General features: G+C 38.4%; 1 protein-coding gene and 1 pseudogene across 1 annotated transcript in view; both read right to left on the bottom strand.

The window, feature by feature from the left end:
• Window positions 1-4,841: 4,841 nt before the first annotated feature.
• EEIG2 (EEIG family member 2) overlaps window positions 4,842-25,468 on the bottom strand; it is a 55,219-nt gene continuing 34,592 nt past the window's right edge. Inside the window, exons 5-11 of the mRNA XM_039841029.1 lie at window positions 23,603-23,649; window positions 17,000-17,103; window positions 14,906-15,001; window positions 14,579-14,768; window positions 14,358-14,485; window positions 13,496-13,565; window positions 4,842-7,755 (exon numbers count right to left, since the gene is read on the bottom strand). Coding sequence (XP_039696963.1) covers window positions 7,713-7,755; window positions 13,496-13,565; window positions 14,358-14,485; window positions 14,579-14,768; window positions 14,906-15,001; window positions 17,000-17,103; window positions 23,603-23,649 — 678 coding nt within the window. The 3' untranslated portion in view covers window positions 4,842-7,712. The remainder of the gene's footprint in view (window positions 7,756-13,495; window positions 13,566-14,357; window positions 14,486-14,578; window positions 14,769-14,905; window positions 15,002-16,999; window positions 17,104-23,602; window positions 23,650-25,468) is intronic.
• LOC120585301 (uncharacterized) lies at window positions 15,154-15,267 on the bottom strand (annotated as a pseudogene).

The raw sequence follows: 25,468 nt of genomic DNA, 5'->3' as shown, positions 1-25,468 counted from the left end.
GAGCTGACCCTTTTCAGTATTTCCTGTAGTGCAGGCCTTGTAGTGGAGAATTCCCTCAATTTTTGTATGTCTGGAAAGGTCTTTATTTCTCATTCATATCTAAAGGAGAGCTTAGCTGGATACATTATTCTTGGCTGGTAGTTCCTTACATTTAATAGTTTGAATATTTGATTCCACTCCTTTCTGGCTTGTAAGGTTTGTGCTGAGAAGTCTGATGATAATCTAATGGGTTTTCCTTTATAAGTTACCGTTTTCTTCTACCTGGCTGCCCTGAGAATTCTGTCTTTGTCATTGATTTTTGATAATTTTAATACAGTGTGTCTTGGTGAAGGCCTTTTTGGGTTGAGATAATTCCAAGGTCCAGCTCATTCCTTAGATTGGGAAATTCTTGTCAACTATTTGTCTGAAAATGCTTTCTAGTCCCTGCTCCTTTTCCTTCCCTTCGAGAATTCCCATTATTCTTATGATTCCTCTCCTGATGGTATCAGCTAGTTCTTGTATTTCCCTTTCATTATTTTTCATTCTTTGGTTTCTCTCTTCTTCCTGCTGATCTAATTTTAGATTTCTGTCTTTGATATCACTGATCCTTTCTTCCATTTGGTCGATTCTATATCCCAAGCTTGTTATTTCATTTTTCAACTCTTGCCGTGTGTTCTTTATCTCCAGAAGGTCTATTCGGTTCTTTTTGAGGATTTCGATCTCCTTGCTAAAGAACTCATTCCGCTCATCTAGTTATTTTTTCATTTCCTGAAATTGTTGATAGGAACCGTTTCAGATCTCATTGAGTTTTTTCAGAAGTGCCATCCTGAATTCTCTGTCATTTAAGTCGCCTATTTCTATGTCTGTAAGATAATTTTCTGGAGATTTTTCTCTTTATTTCTGAGATGCCCTGTCACCTTGGTTGTTCATGGTGTTTAATGGACTATTTCTCCGCCTGGGCATTAATGGAAGTGTATTCTGCCTTTTTTTAAACCAGAATGAAGGTTTATTATATAATGGTCCCTAGCATGTTGCAAAGGTGTTTTTCTTTTGGTTTCCAGTAGGTGGTGTCTAAGTCTCTTGGATCTCTGCTTTATATAAAGTCTTAATAATGTCTTTTTTTTTACTTATTGGTGTTTAATCATGCTTGCTACTCTCAGTCTCAGTTCCTGTCAGTGTTAGTGACAGTTTCGGTAGTGTTTGCTCAGATTCCCCCAGGGCTCTGCTGGGATCGGTCAGAGGGTATGGGGGGAGGGGCCCTCTGGGTTGTGGGATGGGGTCTGCGGCTCAGCCTGTTTTGTAATCGTGGCTGGTAAAAATCATCTGTTGTTTCTCTGCTGTCCCCGCTTTTCTGCCATCCCTGTTTCTCTGCCTTCTGCTTTGATGACTGCGCACTGCCTCTGGCCGCATGGAGCTCACAGCACTTCCAGGCAGTGCTGTTCAGGGAACTCACCACTCCTTCTCCCCTCCCCCTCCTCCTGCAGGGAGCTCCGGCTAGGAGAGGCAGCTTCTTTATTTCTCTCAGTCCACTGCCCGACACCCGGGGTTCTGACCTGCGGTAGCTCTTATGCGCAGATCCCATGCTCAAACGTGCTGGTGTGCAGTTTGGGTGTTTTTTTGTTGAGTTTTAGATGTTCAGCTTATTGTTGTTTCAAGAGGAGAGATCTGGGGATGTCTCTCATTCCTTCATGTTTAATCCCCATCCACAACTAGTTTTCAAAGCTGGTGGCATGCTTGTTACATGCTTTTGAAAATTAACTGTCAGTGCCCTCTGCCCATTTATCTGTTGGGTTCCTAAGGTTCCTGTCAAACTATGTACTCTGCCTGCAGTGCTGCATTCATGTCTGCCTCCTCCATTTCATCCTGTATGCTGTGACTTCAGCTGGGTTTAGTCAAATTAAGCTCTGATCATTTTAGTCTTTCCCAGAAACAATACATTGCTCCCTATTGCCACACCGAATCCATGACTCTCATTCTTTTTTTCATTGAGGAGGCTCTGTTTTCCCAATGCTATACCTTTGTCCAGTCTTGTCCCTCTGTCTAGAAGCCTTTTATCATGTTGACCACCCAGTCTTTTCTAGTAAGAATCCTCATGGAACTGAATTTACACAATCTTTCATTCATCCCAATCTAAAGAAAAACAATTTCACCCTATTTAAGCAAAATGTGCAATGCTTAAAAATCTTTTTCTAAGTATTTAAAATTATTTAAAATAAGTACTGAAAAAATATAAAGTGTTTTTCTTTGGACTTCCATATAATATAGGGGAAAGAAGGGCAAACACAAAATCCTGTAGGAGAGGTATATTTGAACTGAATCACTGAAGTTCAATACCAGAAGGTGGCACACTTTTTCTACTTAAAGATAATGCATTCTTTTGCTTTGAAGACTCCCTGATATAAGATGCAAAAAAAAAAAAAAAAGGAAAGAAAAAAATCTTATGCTAATTTTCTATAGAGGTTTAATTAAAGCTTTTCCAACATAGGAAAGTTGCTGCTGGTATAAAGATCTAGTGAAGTCATTTGCTTTGGGGAACTGGATGACAAGAGGCCTCGATCTAGCTGAGTTGTAACTGCATAGGAATGGGGTCTACACTAATTCACACAGGAACGTCTCTGACATTTCATTACATGGGTCCATCTGGGATAAAGGTCACTAACTCAGGAAATGTCTAAATTTAAGCCTTTTCTGTTTATATGTTTCCTAAATTTTTGTTACATTTGTGTAATGTGAGATGAGCTTACTCCATGGAAGATTTTGCATCATGCAAATGGAAAAAAAGATTCATCTCCTTGTCAGTGCTGCTACCAGGTATATGATATACAGAAAGGAAGAGGTAAAATAAGGTGAAAGAGAGAGGGCCCAAGGATGGGGGAGAAGGGAGAGAAAAACACTAGGCGTCGAGTCATGACAAGAAGGCTGGGCCTGGGAACTCCAGGCTTGAAATGTGAGCAGATCAGAGACACCTGAGATGTTCTGCTATGATCTGGCACTAAGGTATCCTGGGCGATCCCCTATGATCCTATGTTCTGGGAAGGAAATCTGACGGTTTTCCTTAGAGAGCCCAAACCCTACCCCGCTTCTGCCAGCAAGCAGGGTGCTTTCTCCTTAACTCATATAATCTGCACTGCCCAGGGAAGCCATGACAATCTGCAGAGAAAGATCCGGGTTCAGATTCATACTGAACTGTATTTCTTTATTAACTTAAAATTGCTATTATAATATGTGTATCAGCATAGGGAATGTGTTGGCATTGTTTTTCCTGTGGGAGGATATTCTAGTCAAAGGGAAGAACAGTTTGCAGGTTGTGGTATCACTGAATGTCATTTAAGTGGTAATCTTAATCTCTAATAGTGGCACATTTATTGACCACCTTCTATGTGTCTAACACTAGAATGAAGACATGTACGCAGATCTACACAAAGGAAAATTCTGAGTGCCTACGAAGTGGCATATTCTTAACATCTTACAACTCAAAAAAGTGAGTGGTATTATCTCCACCCAAGGTTAGAGAACATGCTCATAGGGTAGTTTGAATTCAGACTCAGGTCTGTCTTATTCCAAGGTCAACGCCACTGCAGGGGCTGCCTCAGGGTTCAAAGAAGTGTCCTTTACTGAAGGCACTCAAATCTGTGCTATGCTACCTGTAATAAAGGGGAACCCTCAGGAAAAGTTATACTGGTCTTTTCACTTCTGTTTTCTTACCTTGGTCAGCAAGAGAATCGTAACTGAAATTTTAAAGTATAAACAACATTCTAAACTTTAAGATATGATTTTTATTTAACATGTATAAGATTCGCCCTTACATTACAAATACTTTACAATAAAAAATTATTTTGTAAAAAAAAAAAAGGAAAGAGGAAACATTTCCTGGATTTATAGTCGTGCAGTTAAAACAAAGAAATATATAAATATGAAGGTCATTCTCCAAGTATTAGAACAGAATATAATGGAGTCACTTCAGTAAATTTTTTTTCATAAACATTTACATGATTACTCATGACTGAACTTCCACAGGATCAAATAAATGCACAAGAGGAAGGTGATCCTCCAAACAAGATGTATTTCCACAAAAACCAATCAAACTGCATATACCCTAAACATCTTCCTCTGCAAAGGAGTTGGCCAGTGAGTATCAGCAAGAGAATTTTCTTATACACATAAGTTGAATGTAAACATTTGTAAATACTAAGTATATTGTTTGTGTATATTAAAATTTTTGCCAGCTCTGTCATATGGGGGAGTAGCTAGAGACCACCTACATGACCATTTAAAATATACTGTGCATATATTTTCTTATGAAAAATCACATATAAAGGAATAATAAGGCCTTTATTTCCAGAGCAGTCCTAAAACAGTAATATAGGCATATTTCATCCTTTATATTTTTAGATTTTATATTCTTTAACATCTCAGCTATTAAAATTATGCATAGTACCTGGGCTAACATATAAATAGCGGCATAACACAATTTTAACTACAGTACCCGATTATATTCACATGACGTACCATCTAGAACTGACCAAGTAGATTTCTGAACTGCCTCAGTTAAAGACCTGTTAAGATAAAATATGACTCCATCACCTGAACCCAGTCTCTTTCAGAACATCATTTTATATACTGAAGCCTAACACTTCAGAGTACGTCAGTGAAGTATTTAACAACACTGTCAGCTTCAGCTTGCAAAGTGGTCTAGTTAGCATGGAAATCTCAAAGTCTAAAATTACTTCTGGACGTTTTAATTTATTAAAACTCAATGCTACTTGAATATAGTTTGACTGAAGGCTAGTAGATTTTTTTCCCTTCTAGCAACAAATGGGCTAAGTGTCGGACCTCTGTGGCTCACAGTTTTCATGCAAAAGAAAAAAAAAAAAGGCATATACAGAAGAATCTTGTTTGGATATCATTACTCTGATAGTATTTTGCTGGAATGGGATGGTGGACTTTAAGATTCTTGGTCAAGACTTTGTCAGATTATAAATACAAATCTACATCGGTTGTTTGTATACAGAAGCCTTCAACACTACCACAAAAGGCAGTCAACTGTTAGGTGTAAACTAATGGCCCAGGACCTTCTCTTCCCTTTGCTACCCTTCATATCCTCTCTGGTCTCAGTCACAGGAAGTGGGCTCCTGACCTGCTTCTATATTTCCCCCTCAAAGGATATTTAAGACTCTTTCTTATCTGATCACAAACAGATAGCTTTAAAATATCATTAATCTTTTTCTCTTGCATAGGATTAGAAAATGTTACATATCTGCAAATTCTCCAAGACTGGGTGATTTGAAATTTGACTTTAATATTTAAAAATCAATGTATTAAGACTTGCTTTTTCAAAATAGATAATCTAAACTCAAAATGAAATCAAAAGGGGACCTGGTATTTAATAATTGATTTTTTTTCAATAGCTACGTCATGGTTAAAATATTGACAGTACATGCTCTAAGAAGTAAGGCAGACACTTAGACAACCTTTAACAAATATTTTCAAGGACTGGAATGAAATGTGACTGCAAAGTAGGCTGATGGAACACAAAACAGAATAAAATAAATCGAGACCACTGACTACAGAGGACAATGCCATCTCTTTTCTTCCTAATTATTTCTATTATTAAAATGTTTGTTATATTTACTCATATATAAATCGAGATATCTCTGGTGGCTGCTAAAATTATAAAGCCATGATTTTTTTGCTTTTCAAAATCTACATTTTGTTTTTAAAAAATAATTCTAGATCATTTTTAAATACAGAGAGCCAATCTGGTATAAACGTATTGGCCAAGGGCAGCCAAGGGTGAATAAAACAGAGCCGGTGCTAATTCCAGCACCTTACACATATCTGAAGAACGTCCTTACTGAACCTCGCTTACAATCTAGTTTTTATTATCATTTGCAGAAGCACCAATAAAAAATAGTCTAGAAATGATATTTTGAAAATAGAAAAATGTTTTCAAAATGTCATAATCTCTCTCTAAACAATATCTTCATACCATTATTAAAAACTTTGATTTTTTTTTCCCATCATATATAATGAATGGACCAGTTTACTCATTTATTCACAGATAGCAAGTCTTTATCACTTAACATAATATTTTCCTTGGTTAGATTAAAATGTTCAGGTCATTTTTTTTTTCTTCAAAACGAATCTTAAAAAATAAGAAAGTTTAATGACTCCAAAAATCTTAACATTCAAAATATTCTAAACTGGGGTGCCATCTCTTTATAAATCTCAGCATTTATTTATAAAAGTAGTATTAGATTCATTTATAATACCTAGTCCTTGAAATATTAAAACAACAAAAGCTGTAACATGTACTATTCAAATTTTCCCAAACCTCTCACTTTGGATATTAAAATAATATTTTCTTAAAAATAACACTTTTTTCCCTTATTTTGCCAACATGAAAATACCTAGACCAAAGTAATTCTGCTCTAATGTGCTATGTTACTTGGACATGGTTTTGGGAGTACAGACTGGGAATTTCTAGTTCTATAGGATCTACATTTTTCGTCAGTGACTGATTCCAAATAAACTGAGATCTTTCCACACAGAAACTGTCATATAAGACCAGAGAAACTCTTCAGGTTTATCTGCTATGCTGTTAAACTGGATCCAGATCAGATATTCTTATTTTAAAAGCTTTATTTCATGTATGATATATTCTATTCTTGCCTCAAAACAACTAATTTCTGATATAGTAAGAAGAAAACGTAGTATCTGATCGTGGGGGCTAAAACAGAAGACCACAGGTCCATGTCAGTAACGTCCAGCAGTTGTTCCCTTTTATCCACTACCTCCTCGGAATAATTTTCAATTTCAGATAAGCCTGAACTTACAGAGAAAAGGCTGCTCTGTTCCTCATCATATCACAATTTTCCTCCTGTTGCTCTAAATTTTGACTCCTGGAACCAGCAGATATTATTCAGTTAGTTAAAACAGCTCTCATGTTAGAGTGCCTTAAGGTAGCCTAACATATCAAATGTTAAATGTCTCCTGAATTTCTTATACAGTGCTAGTGGGAGTTCTGCAGCTCATCTAATATTAATGAGTAACAATATATACTGCAAAACGTGGCACTATACCCATTCATGGATCTCAGACTTAAATACACTTGTTATTTGATTTATGACTAATAATGTTTAGAATTATTAAGCATTTTACATGTTTAATTTGTAGTATAACTTCTCCCCAAAGCTTGAACACCCACACTTTTATATCAATTATCTTAGTATAAATAAACTTAGTATAATACTGTAGGTAGTATGATATGGAAGATTTCCTTAACAGGGATTATAGTTATCTTGACAGAATTTATAGGGTTTAAATGATCTTCATATTGTCTCTCAAACACAAAATTAAATAATTATAGCCTAAATCTGTTGAGCACCTCTATCACAGGTTTTACACTTCGACATTAGAACTAGACTTACATGTAGAGTGCTGTTTTCCCCACTGGGTTGTTTTGAAAGAAAAAGCAGTCCTTTCATTATTATGTGCAGTGACCCCTAAGCGCACATGGCAGCTGCTTTGATACTGTCATCCCGATGTTGCCTCTTGGTGCATGGGCGAGGACAGCGGTGAGCATCTTCAGAGAAGAAATCAGTGTTGGCTTTCCTCTTGATAGATGAACATGCTCATTTTTAAAAATAGGTTCATTTTGTCATAAGTGCTTAGATGAAGTGCCTTGACAGCTCAACTGCCCACAGGGACGCTTCAGTTCACCAGCTTGACTTCTAGCGCTTGATCACGACTTGTTCATAAGCTCCAGACACCACCCTACAAGAGTAGGAAAAAGAAAAAAACTTCACCATTTTGAGCCATGGTGTTTGAAATTGTTCTAGTTAACCCTGCCTCCAAAGAGAGAGGGTTTTAGCCATTTTCTACTAGATCTGACTTCCACAAGTTTTAAAGATGTCACAGATAGAAAAAACTTGAAATACTAAATGTTTATAATACGTTGGATTAGTCTAGTCCCTGATCCTCATACTTATTTTCCCACAATAATCTAGTAATGTTTCCAAATTCTTACCCTATCGACACACTGTGGCAAACATGTTTATATATAAATCCTAAAGTCAGTCTTGCCCAAGAACATATAATTGACTCTGGCAGTTCAGGTCGGGCACAGAATTAATGGATGGTAGTTTTTAGTTGCTTAAGTAGTGTGGTTTCTTAACGTACTTTGAAGAATTCTTTTAGTCAATATGCAAATATCTTTATACATGGTCAGTATTTTAAATTATATCCATGTAATGTAGATGAAGGAAAAATAATCTTCGAGAGCGATTTATTTCTTCACTTGCTTGGTTTGACAGGCTGGTTGTATCCTCAAATCTATTCTCCTCTTTTCGCAGTTTTAGCTAGGTAGAGGCTACTTGGCTAGAGACCACACTCCTAAACTCTTCTGAAGACAGATGTGGCCACGTGACAGTTTCCCCAGGGGAATGTGAATGGAGAAGTGTCAATTTCTGCCTCACTTGCTCAAAGGGAGATTGCTTGCTTTAGATTGGTGGCAATCCAATTTTGACAACACAGGTAAGGAGGATGGTGAAGGTCCTGGGTCAATGAATCGCTTCTGGGACAAACCTGTCTCATCAGCCTGTATTTTGGGGTCTCTTCATTATAGTAACTTAGCCTTTGCCTTAATACGTCATATACTAACTGACTTCTATTAATGAAATATGGAGAGAACGAAAAGACTCGAAATTTGCAAGCTTTGTGAATAAAGCATTTAAGTGATGGCTTCATCAATAGGTTTTTTTTTTTTTGGTTACTGTTGCACCTAGTACCTTGGCCTTATGTTATAATGGGATGAACACACATGTTCCCTCTATTATTTCTTGGTCTGGGAGGATAAAGGGTTTCTATAAGCCTATAAAAGCACCCGGTGTCTTTTATAAGCAGCCCAGTGGCAGCTGGGCTTATTTTTGGATGAGGATCACTCTACTTCTCTTGAGTGATTAGGAGGAGAGTTGAGGTGGTGTTGCTGGAGGCAGGGTATTACTGCTTAAAGTTATCACTGGGTACCCATCTCCTCATTTCTCAAGATGTCAGGGGCTACTATCTGACATTTCACTCTGAGTATGTCAGAGATCGGTAAGACCAGAACTAAAATAAAATGAAAGTAAGGTAGTGGTTACCAGTCCACCAGTTAGACTTTTCTGTTGATTGTTCAGAGACTGCTGTTTTTCACAGATTCAAACTTGAAGAAGAAACAGCAATATCCTCAACAGAACAGCAGTGAACAGCACCCTTGGCTACAGATAATCAGTTTGCAGGAACCTTGATGAGCATCGTGAAGACACTGGCTTTTAGATGCCCTAAAATGGTTCTGCTTCTGGCAATGATGGAGTAACAGACTTTCTTTTCTGCTTTCTATAACTAGAAAACTGGATAGATCACCAGAGGGTAGGGGAAAGTGGGGAGGGGGAGGTAGACCGGGATGGGGGGCTTAAAAAATTTAAATAATTTCTTCGATTAAAAAATAAATAAATAAATAAATAAGAAAATTGGACAGAATATATGAAATGACGGTTTTCACACACTGACAACAGGCAGCACAGGACAGGTCCTAAGAGAAGGGAAATAAATGAAGAAAGCCAAACAACTGCCCCCGCTTGCTGCCTGAAGCTGTTCCCCTCAGGACCCTCCCAGCCTGTGGTGCAGGCAGGGAGACCTCAAACACAGCTAGGTAGGTGATCTGAGTGGGAGTCAGCTCGGGGATGCTGGGGTCTAGAAGTTATAGGTCAGGATATTAGAAGGGGAGGAGAATAATGGCTCAAATTTGATGAAAACTTCTAAAAAATAGTAATAAAGAAAATGACAGTAAAGCAGCCAGAGATGAAAGATAAATCATAGAGGAATATATATGGAAATGAAAACAGACAACTTGTCAGAAATTAAATGCAAGCGAGAAGGTGCATACAGGGCTCTGTAAGCAACCCTGAGCTGGCCAGGCTGTGTCCACCAGACTTAAAATGAGATTACAGTAATATTCCTCCCCAAGTCTCTTATCGCTTGTCGTTCTGTTCTCTTCATTCTCATGGGTTCCCTTTCTGAACTATGGTTCTTGTGCTTCTTCTGTGCCCTAGGTAAAATGATTCTGGTTTCATCTTGTGCTGCCAGTTTATCTCAAAGAACAGAGCTAATGCTAACACATTAGCTTCTCCGATGAATACCCACTACTTATGGAGAGACTATGTATACAAGTATTGTCCTGGGTAGTTCAAATAGCTTAATCTTGATAATAATGCTTCGAGATAGACCGTTAATTAGTGTATATAAAGTAGTTGAGTGTTTACTACAGGCCAGATTCTGTTCTAAGCATTTACATGTCTTATCTTATTTCATTTAAACTGTATAATTCTTACGAGGTGGGTTCTATTATCATTGCTATTTTACAGGTGAGGAAACTGAGGCAGAGAGAAGTAACTTAACCAAAGACACATAGCTGAAAGTTGTGAAGCCTGGGACTACACCCAGGCTGCCCACTCCAGAGCCTGTGTTGTCAATCCCAGTGATGCAGTTGTCTTTTTGGTAGCAAGCGAGAGGTCACGGCTAAGCTGCGTCATTATGGCTAAGCCTGGAAGCAAACCCATGTCTGACTCCATGGCCCATTCTCTTTTCACTATGACACACTGCCTCTGACATTCCTCCATCTTTTGGTGGCATGTAACGTTAATCACCTACTTCGACCCCTATTAATCATTTTAGGCTTTCACGTATTGGGTGTTTATTCTCACATCCATTTAGGAAGGGCGTGGGAGACAGAATTCTTAACTGACATAAATGCCTTTTTATCTTAGGTTCTAGATTTTCTGTTAACTAGAAATTATCTTTCCTCTGAATAACAACACAGATAGTTAGCATATATTGAGAGCTTTCTGTGTGCCAGGCACCGTGTTAAATACTTTACATAAATTATCTAACTTAATCTTCACAAAAATCCTGAGTTAGGTTACTTATCACTCCCATTTCACAGGTGAGGAAAATAAGGTGTACAGAGATTAATACCATCAGTAAAGTCAACAAGGGAAGAGCTCTGACTTGACCCTGAGCAGTCTCCTGAGAGCCTACGCTTTTGAGCATTTACTATTTTGGTTCCTTTTGGTTGGAACTGTATCTTTTGCTGTTCCTCTACCTACATTAATGATAGCTAAGATTTACTATCTAAGTATATCATGTCACATATCCTTTAAGACAAAATGATCACATTTTCCAACAGAGGTAAGTTCAATAGAAGTTAAATAATTTGCACCAAAAGTGGTCTGCTAGGATGTGAACCCAAGTCTCTTAATTCAAAAACACGTTCTGTCTACCATATATGTAACTATCCTCATAAATATTACTTTTTCTAACCGTTCCCTGCTACTTGTTGCTCCTAATTCCAATTTACCCTCCAAATTACGGCCAATTACTTTTCTTAAATGCCAATCTGATAAGTCACATCCCTGCCAAAGAATGACCAATGGTTCCTCAATGTACAAAGGATAAGGGTAAACATTTCATTACGGCGACAGAGGCCATTTACAACTTGGCTTCAAGATACTTGCCAACCTCATGTCCCACAATTCATTTCACATGCCCTTCTCCTTAGAAAGACCTGTTTATTGACAATTGTCTAAGTAGGTTTTATTAGTCATGAGCCAGTAAGGTATAATGGTTAAGTATAATAAATTGGCTTTGGACTCAAAGAGCAATGAATTTGAATCTTGGTTTTCTACTTACTAGTTTAAAGGCCTTGGTTAAATTACCTTAATCTCTTTGTATTTTTGTTTCTTCTTTTTAAAAATTAACAATAGTATGTTGTAGTAAAAGAGATAATGTAAGAACTGAATGAAACATATATATGGTGCCTGACATATAACTAATAAATACTCAATAAGTGTTATTTATAATTATTATATATTATTATATAATTACTGTGCCCATAAATTCCCGCTTATTGCTACTACCAGAAAAATTTGTCTTCCTCATAACTAGCCAGTAATGAACCACCTGATCTTTTATTCATCCAAAGTCTCTCTTCAGGTGTCAACTCTTCCAGGAAGTTTTCTGTCTGAGTGAGGTCCCATCTCTGTTCTCAGAGTTTCCTTTACTTCTCTATATTACAGTACTTATAATACTATTATAAACTTTAGTTTATTTCTGTGTCTCACATCCTGGAAAGAAAGGGTCCGGTAATAAACATCTGAGGCTTGGAGGGCCGTATGGTCTCTGTCGTACTACTCAACTCTGCTACTGCAGCACAGAGCAGCCATGGACAATACATAAACAGGTGCACTTGTACTTCAATTAAACTTTATTTGCTCACACAGGCAGTGGACCCACTGGACTCTTGGAATGTAGTTTGCCAGCCTCATGTGCTGGACCATAAGCTAGCAGAGGGCAAGAGCTGGGTCTTTCCTCTTACCATCCTTACCAACAAATTGGCCCAATAAATAGTTAATGAATTTCATGAGTAGATCAGTCAATGAAAGTTATGAAAGGTTTAAATTGTGTTATGTCCTCTACAAAACTTTTTCCAAATAAACTATTCCCTTATAGCCTCTTTCTATTATCTAACCTCTCTTACCTACCCATCACTTCTCATTGTAGTTAGTTGTTGATGTGAGCGTTTGCTGTATCCTTTGCATCCTTTGGGCCCTGCAATGTACTGAACACATAGGAGGTACTCAACAAAATGAGTATTGGCAGAAGAAAAGAATTAAAAATTCTTTCAGGTTTTGCACATTAGAGAAAATAAAATAAAATAAAATAACTGTCTTGGACCAAAAGGGGCTCCCTCCCGCTAAAACTCTGACTTACTCTGTAGTTGTGCTGGAACTCTACATAAATATTACACGAAAGTACTGAGTACAAGGGACACACAGGAGGACAGGAGGATAGCAGGACAGGAGGAAAGGGATCAGGCTGTGGGGAAGCAGTGGACTGGCCAGAATTCCTAAGGTGCTCACGGTCATTTGCTGCAGTACTGGGTGGTAATCAGAATGATAAGTATGGCAGGTGCTTTTTCTTCATCTGTATCTGAATAACTACCTAAGTGATGTTTGGTTTTCCGAAAGCTTCTTACTATGTATATGTTAGACTCTGGTGGGTGGAGAAAAGGAGAGCACGAGGAAGGTTAATACCAGTGCACGCTGCTCAGTTGTTCACAACAGACAAGACCACTGGTGAAATGTAACTTACCTTGGTCTTTCCAAAATATCAGACTAAGAACTCTTTTCTAAAATAGTGCATCCTGCCCAATGTTCTACTGGTCCTCTAGTAATACATTCTAAAAATACATTTAAGAAAATCAACAAATAAACATAAAATATAATTTCAAACATACTCAGAATAAGGAAAACTAAGAGCTACATGAAGAGCTACAATTCTTCCACGGAACTACTAAGATTTGTGTTTTCTAGCCTCAGTCTAATACAAACTTTCTAACTTTCATCTTCCATTCCGGAGCATTTAAAAGAAAAAGTCAGTCTATTCTTTATCTTAATAAGATACTATTTGGATCACATACCTATTTGGAAGATGATGACTCCCAAAGGTTGTACTTCCCCCAGGACCCACAAATAACCGTAGTCCTTCTTCTGTAATGCACGTTTAAAATATTTGTTGTAGGTACAATTATTAGATTATTGCCAAATAATACCCACATTATAATAAATTCACATTTTACATTTTAGTTTCATTAAATAAATAAAACTTCAAAAACTACATACATGTTTTAAATAGGCAATTTAAAAGATATCCAATAGTTATTTCTCATCAACTTTACTAAAGCTATTTTTCTTAAAACTGAGTAAAGAAGACAGCTCTTCCTACAAATTTCCACCAGTACAGTTTAATTATTTCTCTTTACAACCAGTTATATAATGAAACCAAGTCTATTGTTAACTGCTCTCTATTCACACCAGTATGAATAATTATACCTTTCAAATTGGTGGTATTTAAAATGTTCAGTTTCAGTGAAAATGCTAAGGGAACGAAAGTTTCTGTTATTCACTATTATTTCAAGATCATCACCCAATCTTCCAAATTACAATAGTGACTTGAAATACTAATGGCTAGTTAGGACAAAGCAGATGTAGATACTATTGTAAGGTATATAAACAGGGTAGACACTGACACAAAATTAAAGAATACAATAAAAGCTTTGTTTAAAAGTCATCTTTTTAAAGTTAATTCTTTTCCAAATTAAAATCCATTCTTAGAAATAAACAAGCTGCGAAGTTATCTTCAGATTTTTATGGGCATGAAATTTATTTTACAAACGTGCAAGTGTCAGTATCATGAGGTACTGCCTCTTTGCTGCTGACCCCTCGGTTATACGAACCTGGATTACATATAAACCTGTATACGCTTAATGGTTAGCCACACACCTTCTGCACTGGAATCCAGGCTGAAGTCTTGACTTTGTAATATTTTCTCCACAATATCATCTGCATCCACTCTGGTGTCATCAACTCGCTTCAGCTGAGATTCTACAGAATCTTGTTTCACTGGGCATCTTTGAAAATAATTAAAATATTTTTCCTTTTTATTATGCTATAAAAACAAAGTTTTTTTCCCTTCCCCATTTAAATGGAGACCAAGAGGATACCTGTTGTGTGTTTCTGAAACTGTGTCTTCTTTATCAGCCGTATCAAGATTTGGTTCGGATACTTTTTGCTCAGTTTCATCACATGGCTCTAGAATACTTTCAATTCCTGTTGATGTACTTCCTACTGAGGTATTTCTCCTATGGCAGAGCTCAGAGAAACTAGATGACCGGGAGTGGCAGGTACTATACCCTGTCAGAGAAAATCACTTTGGATATAATACTAATATCAAACATGCTGCAATCAAACATTCTCCCACACCTTAGCAAATTCAAGTCCCTGTAAGGCAATAAATGCCTGAGGAATTCAAGTTCACTTTTAGACTTTACCTGATACTTTTGACTGCTGGCTTGCATAGCTTGATGTTCTAGAATGTCCACAGGCACCAAGTTCATCTGGAACAGAGGCACTCTTTGCTGAAAGATCTGTGATGTGGCATAACATATTGTTAATATTATGGCCAACAAGTCAATGACCAATTTGTATACAACCTGCATATTTTCTAAACTGCCAAATTCATTATCAAGAAAAATAAGTTACAAAGTGAAAGAGATCAATTTATTTATTATTAGTTTTAAACCTACAGCACCTGGTATTCCTACGTGGCCTCCCATCCAAGTACTAACCAGGCCCGATCCTGCCTAGCTTCTGAGATCAGATGAGATCGGCTATGTTCAGGGTGGCCGTAGATGAAAGAGATCCATTTAAATCAGTACAATGTACACAAATGTATTGCAAGGAAATAAAAAAATTTAAATACTTAGTTTACTGAAGAACTATAGTGTTTTTCATAAGATTTAACAGCACTCTACCTTAAATAAAACTATTGCAGTTTTTGTTGTCCGGTATTTCTAATAAAAATTAGTCAGGTATATTCTTATAAATTCTCACAAAATATATGCTCAGAATTTAGAAGTAGAAGCAGTTACAATCCAGTGCGGCAAGTTTTAAAATATGTACAAACACCAAAAAGAAGCTAGTAGGAGCTTCAGAGGACTAGTGCTAACGGAGGAAAGACCTCACAGAGGAGGTAAACTCCAGGTCTGTAACGATGTCTGGGAATTCCTCAGCCTGATAAGGTGGGGAAAGGCGTCAGGAACAGCATGCTTATTTGTAGAAAAGCAAATTGTTTGGTAAAGTTGGCATATAGGATATAGTGCTGTAGGTGACCGAAGGGAAGAGATGAGCGGGTGCTAATGAAGGACCGTCTATGAGTTGAAAGAAGGAAAGAATTCCATGGCTTTAAGCAAGTGTGTGACATGACCAGATCTACATTTTGGGAAGATCACCTTGGCAGCGGGATAAATGAAGTGAAGGAATGAAGGTTTTCACAATAATCCAGGTGAGAGTGAGAGATGTTTAGCAGGCACAATGACAGGACTCAATTACTAAGCAGCAGTGTATGTCAGGAGCACTGAGCTAGAAAACACAGGAGGAAGAGTTAGGAAGCCTCGTGATGGGTATGTGGAATGAGACACCTGAGGACAGCCCTTCGCTGTTCATTAAACTTCTATTGTGTCCCTGGTGTTATGCTGGAGGCGCAGAGACAAATAAGACCTGGTCATGAAGGACCAGCTGAGGAGAAAGCCAGGTGGCCGGATTTCAGTGTGACGTGAGGCATGCAGTGGACCTTTCTGAACAGCATCTGGAAGCATGTACCTGGAGTTCAGGAGGCAGGTGTGCAGGCAACACAGATGTGTAACTGAAAGCACTGAACTCACAGGGACAGGATCGTATTCACATTTACGTGACAGTGACGTCCAGGGGCACAGATGACACTGACCAGGGAGGCTGAGCAAAGGGGACTAAACCCTGTGGAACATCATTATTTAAGAGGAAGGTGAAAGAAGATGAAGCCAGACTGCACATATGTTTAGGAATAACGGGCAGTGCACTCTTCTGGAAGTCTGGCTATGAAGAGTGTGAGGAAGAGGGAGGGGGAAGGAGAGCAAGAGCCAGTGGAAGAGCAGTAGACAGAGAAGGGTGTGGGGCTAACTAGGGAGTTTCTGTGTTTTTTTTTCTTTCAATAAGAGAAAGAATTCAGAATATTTAAATACTGAAGAGAACCAGCTAATTGGAAAAGGTAAAGTACGCGAAGGATTCACTGATCCTAATTTTGCAGTACCCTGTTCTATCTGTGGGGAGTAGAAGCACACGGTGGTGGGGGTGTGTGTCACTGCAACATTTAGCTTTTAAACAGTCGGAGTGTAACACTTAGACAAAATGAAACGTCGACTTAACCAAAAACCGCATAATTAAAACTCTGCTGATACTCATTGGCCCACTATAGTGTCATATACCCACAGAATTTATTTATTTATTTTTAGAATTTTGCATGTGGAAGGAAACTATGGGACTCTTTTAGGACATCAAATAGCACTGTTTCTCACAAATTAAAAAACCAGTAAACTACACATCTGTACCTGCTATTCCAAGATGGATTTTGAGAGTCTCTCCACCTTTTCTATCTTCTTCCAGAGATTCAGATTCGCCAGCAATTGGTATAGACATTGATGTAGAAGGAGGCCTGTAAATAAACATTTCTAAGGATCACAACTTGGTTTATGGGTAAATCTGAAAGTTTGAGATACTGTTAGAGATAGGTTGTATAGTCAGTACGCAGCCTTAGTAAGGTGCCTGTAATGTTACCTCTTTGAGGATGAAAGTAATAAAAATCAACAAATAATGTATTAGTATCCTGAAAACTTGAATAAAATTCATGAACGGGGAAGGTTTTTTATACAACAAAAAATGTGAGACCAGAAAAGGAGTCTGGAAAAAGAGAGCGGGACTCTGCCGGTGTGTTCCCGGCACTGTCAGTGGCAGGTGCTTCCACTGTCGACAACTCAGACCAGGCAGGGAGCCACCTGTGAGGTGGAGGAAGTGGCTCCAAGCCCTTCTGTATCTGACGCTGGAGCGGACATCTCGTACCTCCTGCCTCCTGCCTCAGTGTTTAAGCGCTCTTGTTGGCTCCACTAAATAGCATCCGTGGTTTTCTTGTCTACCTTCTTCTCTGTAAACAGTCCACCTGCCCCCAGGAGAGCTGACAAAGAGCCCCAGTTGTTTAGATTTGCTTTTTGGCCTGGATTCTCTGGAAGAAGGTGATGGATATATTTTCATTGGCTAATTCAAGGCTCCTATCTCCACAGAGAAGCTGTGAAAAAAGGGAGGGGCGAGTTTTGAGTTCTAGCAGGAATTTTTTTTTTTAAATAAAACAACCCTAACCTTTTGAGGTTGATCTTCCAGGGGAAAACTACATTTTCCTAGAGACTGTGTCTTGGTGATCTGAAATAAAATACGAAGGTGGTTGAAGAAATCATGGAGCTTGAGGATGGACATTTAAGACTGCCATTAAACTTATTTTATTTATCGATTATTCATGTCCCAGGATCTCCTAATTTTTAAAATTCAATGTCCTATTGAGAAATTTTCAAGTATTTGTCCTGTAAGTAAATCAAAGTCAGTATATCCTCAACTAAACTTATCTTCTTTCCCCAAATGTTTTCTTCTCATTCTTTACCTTTGTGAATGCCATCACGATCCATGAAATCACCAAAAGTAGAACCCTAGATATTGCCTGTCTCCTTCTTATTAATATTTCTCCATATCCAATCAACTCTAAATTTCAGATTCTCTAATATTTTTCCTAGTCATCATCTTTTCTCCACCTCCACTAATTAGTTTGGTCTTTGTACCTTTTCCTGTATGACTAACAAGAGTCTCTTAGCTAGTCTGCCTAACTTTAAATGAAACATGGTACAAACAAAATCAGTTTTACCATAGGCTAACTGATGTAAATAAGAATTAAATTGCTACCAATGTTATAATAAAACAATGTTATTTGAGGACCTGCTATAATGTAAAACAGCGTGGTGGGAAAAAAAAAAAGCCCTGCATTTAATTTCTATAAGAAAAACTAATATGTAAAAGAAATACACTTATAAAGAATGGAGTCTACGGTCACAGTCGATCCCTGGTGGTGGCTCGTGCCCGCCTGTCTGAACTCCTCTTTCACTGCCAGTCCCTTTGGTTTTCCTTTGACAGATGCCTGAGTACAGCATCCCCATCCTGCCACCCTAGGCCCATTCTCTGACCCTTCAGAGCTCCCGGCCTGAGGCCTCCCCTCTTCTCCCTGCCAGTCTCCCTCTGGCTCCACTCTTTCCTGTCCAGCCTGACTCCATGGGCACAACACGTTAGCAATACTTTCAGGTTGGCAGCCCTTGTTCCGCAGTCTCAAAAACCTGAAGAACCACAAACCTTGATAATTTTGGCCATCTGCGCTAACTGCTCAAATACTGGGCAACTAAGCATTATGGAGAAAGTTCATCAACCATGGAGACTGTTTTTAAGGCGAATTTAGAATCTAAAATCTTAGCTGGGCCTTGGCAGCTCTCCTACGTCTCCCTAGACAACTCAGTTGTGTTGAATAAATAATCACTAAGTGTCTATCATATGCCAGCTTTTATTCTACTGCCCCTTTTGTTCTGAAAATGTTTTTATATCCCTTATCAGAAATGGTTTAATATAGCTCAGTTACAGAAAAGAGATGGATTATTTTACTTTAATTTCACGGAAATGTTAAGAGTATATGAAAAATGACCCCCTCAAATGACAATTCTACCTATGTGGTGGACTGTAAATATACTGTGCCCCACAACAATGGCGGCATACATTTGTGCAGGCTGTTTTCTCTTTCTGGAATGTCTCCTCTGCTTAGTAATTGCCTATTCATCCTTTAAAACTTAGCTCAGTGTCACCCCCTCAGTGAAGACTTTCCTGGCTTTCAAGGGAAAGTTGGGTGTCCGTTTCCCACGTAAACTGTGAATCCTTCAGAGCAGCAGCTGGTCTTATTCATTTTGGTAAATGTTAGCACATGATAGGCAATCAAGGCACGAGTACTGAATGAATGAGTAAATCCTGGTACCCAGGACAAATTAGTTCTTTAACCTCTGAGTCTCAATGTTCTTACTTAAAAATATGGATGACACTTCACAGAGTTGTTCTGAGATTCAAACTGGGAGACAGTAATATTCGTTAAATCATGTTGACAGGTGGCAACGTCCTTCCTGCAGGAATATGAATGTAGCAGAGCCCTAGCTAGCAAGGGAGTCACAACATCCCTACGTCTGCTTTATCACCAAATAATCAAATGCCAGCAAGGTATGTAATCTTTCTCTCAAAATGCCCTTTTTCTTCATCAGCACTAGTGGTTGCCTTTCTTCTTGGGGTTAGTTTCACTCTTTTACAAGAGTTGGTGGATATTTGATGAGTAGTAAAGAACTACAGAATGGAGTTTAGGGCAGGTGGTAAGAGGCTGACTTACCAGCTCAGCTGCCTTCTTCATAAATACTGGCCTCAGAGTACAAAATTTGTTTCAGAAAACCGAAACCATACAATCTATGTCACAGATATTCTGTTCATAAAATATCAAAACTGGAATTTAACCTGAGAATGCTAAGAATTGGCTTCACTCTTATTAGTTTCTCTAGTAAATTTTTAAAAACTTTGTATTGTGAAAAATTTAAAGACAAAGCAAATAGAATGAACCTCTCTAGCAGTTATTTAAATATGTCTTACAGACAAATACACAGTTGAGTCGCTTGATTGCTCTGTGCCTTAGTTTCCTCATCTGTAAAATGAGAACTTGGATTATACCGACGCTTTTTGAACTGGCTTCGTGAAGCTCCCTCAAGGACTTTCAGAGGTAATAAGTACTATACCTTTTTGCCTCCCAAGAGAAAAATGTTATATACTGGGATTCATAATACATGTGAGAAAAAAATTTTGTGGCTAAATATTCTGGAAAAAAAAAAAAATCACCAAACTAGACAACTTCCAATATTCTCTTCAGCTCTAAAAGTACTGTGATTTTACATATTTGATATATATTGAAATATAACTTGATAAAAATAATTTTTACATCAGTAGTTCAAATATTTTCCTATTCGACCATACTCAGTATGTACAAGTGTGTGGATGTGTCAGAGCTGCCTCTTTCCACAGACAGTTGCATAATTTCAGATAGTCAAAGAAAAGAGAAAAATATTGGGGGTTTGATTCTCCTGAGAAAAACCTGTATGTATCTTGGGATGAGGGAAGGACTATTGATTCTAGTAAGTTATAAAAGTTTTTCTCTATAAATAGAAACTCTGGATTGTCAGAATTGTATTTGTGGAATTGTATAAAGTGATCTATTTTTGAGCTTTTCAGTATATGGATTTCAGAAGTAGAGAGATAAAATGGCAGAGCAAGGGTCAGTAAGGGACAACGCATAAAAAGTTCATGGGAAGAAATGATAAATTCATTTTCTTCTATTAAGTTTTGCTGCTCATTTTCTCATTTCACCCTAAACTGATTCCATTAGAAAAATAAAGTGTCACCTAAGAAATCAAAAATAGCGTAGCAAAAATTATTTAGTCCCAAGAAAGCAGGAAATAAAGGTACCAGGAAATTATGGTCTGAGTGAAGACAGTATAGGAAGGCTAAATTAGAAGAAAATGCATAGTTTTAATTAATGGTTGATTTATACTAAAATACATATTTTCATCTTGACAAAACAGAACATAAGTAGAGACTATATAGATGTTGCTATTACAGCTATTACAGAAGTTGATGCATAGGGAAGAAATGTTTACTTTTCTAAATATATCTTTCTCAGATATTTAGATAGTATCTAATTAACTTCCACGTTTAATTATCGTCTTCACGATTGCTGACAGACCATCCTGCTGCTTTCTTCCATGCAGTTCACTCTCGGAGCAGGCTTTCACACATCTTTTCCTCCCTCCTCAAACCACCACCTCCATCTTTCCTATCTTCACTCTTCAGTGATCACCTTGTTTCCTATTTCACTAAGAAACCAGGAACAATTTTAAAAATAACTTATATATGCTTCCACTTCTCATATATCTGCATCTGTAGCCATAGTCTCTGCCTTTTTCCCTCTCAACAATCCAAGGACATTGTTCTAGCATCATCCTTTTTCTGTACCACATTTCCCCTGTCTGTTAGACTGTTCATCTATGAATATGGCAGTCCCCTCTGGTCTGCAGAGGACACATTCCAAGACCCCTGGTGGAGGCCTGAAACACAGTGGATAGTATTGGAGCCTGTATATACTATGTCTTTTCCAATATATACATATCTATGATAGTTTAATTTAGATTAGGTACAGTAAGAGATTAACAACAATAACTAATAAAAATAGAACGATTATAACAATAAAATCAGTTACTTGAATCAAGCACTGTGACACCATGCCAGTGGACCTGATAACCAAGATGGCTACTAAGTGCCTAATGGGTGGGTAGTGTATGCAGCGTGGATATGCTGGACAAAGCTGGATTCATATCCGAGGAGGGACAGAGAGGGATGGAGCGAGATTCCATCACGCTATTCAGATTGCTGAACAATTTAAAACTTATCAATTGTTTGTTCCTGGAATTTTCCATTTACTATTTTTGGACCATGGTTGACGGCAGATAACTAAAACCGCGGAAGGAGAACTGTGGGTAAGGTGGGGACCGCCATACTCACTGTCTCTAATTTTTCTCCTCCGAAACCCTCCTTAACCTACTCAAATGAGGCTGTGGTCTAAGAGCATCCCACCAAAGCGTTTGTCAAAGTCACCGACGATGTCTACACTGCAAAACCCCAAGGTCACTCCTCAGTTCCCACTTCCTGTGACCTATTTCCCTAGTGTGTGACGCAGTCCATTACTCCCTCCTTTTTGAAACCTGTTCTTCACTTGGTTTTCAGGGGTGATCTCCTTTGGTCCCTTCCTCCTACTTCACTGGTTGCTCGGCCTCTAACATGCTGGAGTGTCTCATACCTCAGTTTGTGGTCTTTTAAGAAAATTTATATTTATGCTCTCTAGGTCACTTAATCAAATCTCATGGCTTTAAATAGTATCTGTGTACTGATGATGTCATGATTTGTACTGTAGTGACAAATCTAAGTGCCTACGTGATATGGATGTTACACAGAGATCTTAAACTTAACATGTCCAACACCCAAGCTCCCAACCTGTTCCTCTTGTAGGCTCTCTCATTTTGATACATGGAAAAACCATTCTTGTAGTTTCTCTGGCCCAAAATCTTGGATTCCTAAAATAGCTGCCTACTCATCTACCATTTCTGCTCTTGCCCACTTTGTTGCTCCCACAAATTATCTGTTCCCTACATAGCAGCCGTTAAGTCAGATTTTACTCCTTTGCTCTAAACCCTCCAGTACCTTTTTTATCTCACTCAGATTATAAGTGGCCTATGAGACTATTATTATAATGGCCTACAAAACTATCAGCTGGTCTCATCTCTATGACCCTCCCCCCTCATTCACTCTGTTCCACTCATACTGGTTTCCTGGCAGTTACATGAATGTGCCAAAACACCCAACCCCCAGGGTACCGGGGGAGCTAACTTGTTACCTCTACCTCAAATGCTCTTTCCCCAAATATCGGTGTGGCCTGCTTCCCACCTCCTTCAGCTCTCTCCTCCAACACCATCCTCACTAGGGAGGACTCCCCCGAGCACTCCACATAAAAGAGCAATACTTCTCCCGCCACGGCCCTCCGGACTTGCTTCATTTTTCTCCAAAGCACTTATTGCCATCTTTATATTATATATTTACTTGTTCGTTTTTGTTGTTTGTTTTCAAATATAAGCTCCAAGATGTCAGGGACCGTATCTGTTTTTTTTTCCCTGCTGTTTCTGTAGTGTCTAGAATAGGGCCTAGTACACAATATTTTGTGCACTTAATAGGTATTTATTAAGGAAAATTAAAAATTTTAATTTGTATAATTTCACCCAAAACCCAAAGATGATAAAAGACCGATAGCTTATAACTTAGGGTGTGGAGTGCCCGCTTGGCAGCAGGTGGTAACTTCTGTAAGGGCCGGTCGCCCAGCAGAAGAGCTGCTCCCTCACGGTAATAGCCCATAAACACTACAAAATATGACTGTGAAAATTTAAACAAAGAAACCACTATTACACTTTCGGATAAATAACTCTCATTGAGCAGCAACTTACGTTTTAAAACATGGGTCACCAGACATCAGCTGCATACTGATCAAAACCTAAATGTAAGAAAAAAAATTTCATGATTATGAAAGCTCTCTCGAGAGGAGAAGCCACGATCTACTAATCCACACATCCTTCAGAGCACCTAGTCCAGTACTTCCTATTTAGAAAGCATTAAATTAAATGACTGCTAAATTGGATTCTATCCAATATTAAATTGCTGCATTACACAGCCAGATTAAAAATCATCATTAACATCCAAAATTCTGCAACTGCAAGAATGAGTGGAGAAGATGGAAACAGAGTGCGAGCTTCGGCAGCAGCAGTCCTGGGGGGGTGCGCTGTGCTGGTGGAGTTTATGGCTCTCCTCCCAGTGGTGCTAAGGGTTTAGGAGGTTGCCCTCCAACTCGCCATGCTGTCTCTTTAAGGGGTGCCTGCTGATGGCCTGTAGAGTCGAATGCTTCTCACCTTTGCTCCACCTTTAAATCAGAATTTCAAGCTTTGCTAATATTTTCTGAAATACTGCTGTTCACCAGTTGCTTAGTGTCTTTTAAGAATCAGCCAGAGGACCCAATTATGTTCTTCTGGGAACAGTGATGATAACGGCAGTAACAATATAAGCAACTGTCACGAAGTGAGAACTTATTATGTGCCAGGCATAAGCTAAGTGTTTTATATGGATTATTTTATTTACTCTCCAAAACTCCTATAAGAGATTGATACTTTCATTTTAAGCTCAGGAGATTAAGTGACATTTCCAAGATCAACTAGCTAGTAAAGAACAGAGCTAAAATCTGAACCTAGGACTACATAATTCTAAAACTCATATAATCTTAATGAAGAATTCTGCCTATTTTCCACTAATGGCTGACATGTATTCTTCTACCTCCTCATTCCATTCTTATCTCTTCATTCCGGTGCCTCCACTACTATTCTCTTTATCTTTAAGTGCTAAATTTATCAAACGCTAGACCTATCCCTGCTGTGCTGGTTTTCTCAAGGCCTCTTCTTTCACAGAACTCTATAATCTGATTTCCAACTCCATTGGAACAGCGCTCTTGAATATCTTGAATGTTTCTGGAAGGAGATGGAGAAAGCACATACAACTCTTAAAGAATTGTGCAGGGAAGTAGAACAGAGAAGTGGGACAGTGGCTGGAGGAGACGAGGAGTTGCCAGAGCTAATGAGGATGGTTCATTACAAGGAGATGATTAGGAGAAGGGATCATCCAAGGGACAAAACTCTTGATAGACAAGCTTTGGATTCTAGAACCTAAGAGGAAGGACTGACTTCTGACAGGAAGAGGGGCAGTTCATTTGTTGCAACTGGAGGCAAAAAGGATAATAGGGCTGGAGAGACAGGAAGACTTGTAAATTCTGTGATGCGAAAATGAGGGAATTAGAATTTAATGGCTTCTATTTTCTTAATAAAGGATAAAGCAAGACCATTAGCTGAGAGCAAGACTGGTAGGTGGAGACATGAGGAAAAAGAACGTATGAAACAGAATAGCTAGGAAACTGGGAAAGGAAACTTACAGAGGAAGTAGAGTATGACTGTTTGATGGCAGTGGGCCAGGCTGCAGTAATGCCAGCTAGACCTGCTCGTGTGAGCTTAGGATGCAGACCTGGGGAGGATACTCGAGTCTGATTAGGGTTGGGGATTACTCAGGAACAGCAATGGAGGGAGACAGAGGAAAAGGAGTATTTTTAAGGTTATGACGATCATGGACCATGGAATCTAAGTTGGATAAAGAGGAAAGTAAAAGCAAGCAGAGAAAGTGGTAAGGTTAAGGATAGCTAAGTGAGTAGTAGATCAACGTAAGAAACGTGGAAATGTAATAAACAGTAATAGGAGGGAGAAATACCTTAAATTGAG

Source organism: Pteropus medius, unplaced genomic scaffold (assembly GCF_902729225.1).
Source record: "Pteropus medius unplaced genomic scaffold, Ma_sr-lr_union100, whole genome shotgun sequence".
NCBI classification, from domain to species: domain Eukaryota; kingdom Metazoa; phylum Chordata; class Mammalia; order Chiroptera; family Pteropodidae; genus Pteropus; species Pteropus medius.
This window is presented reverse-complemented; position numbering and strand designations above follow the sequence as displayed.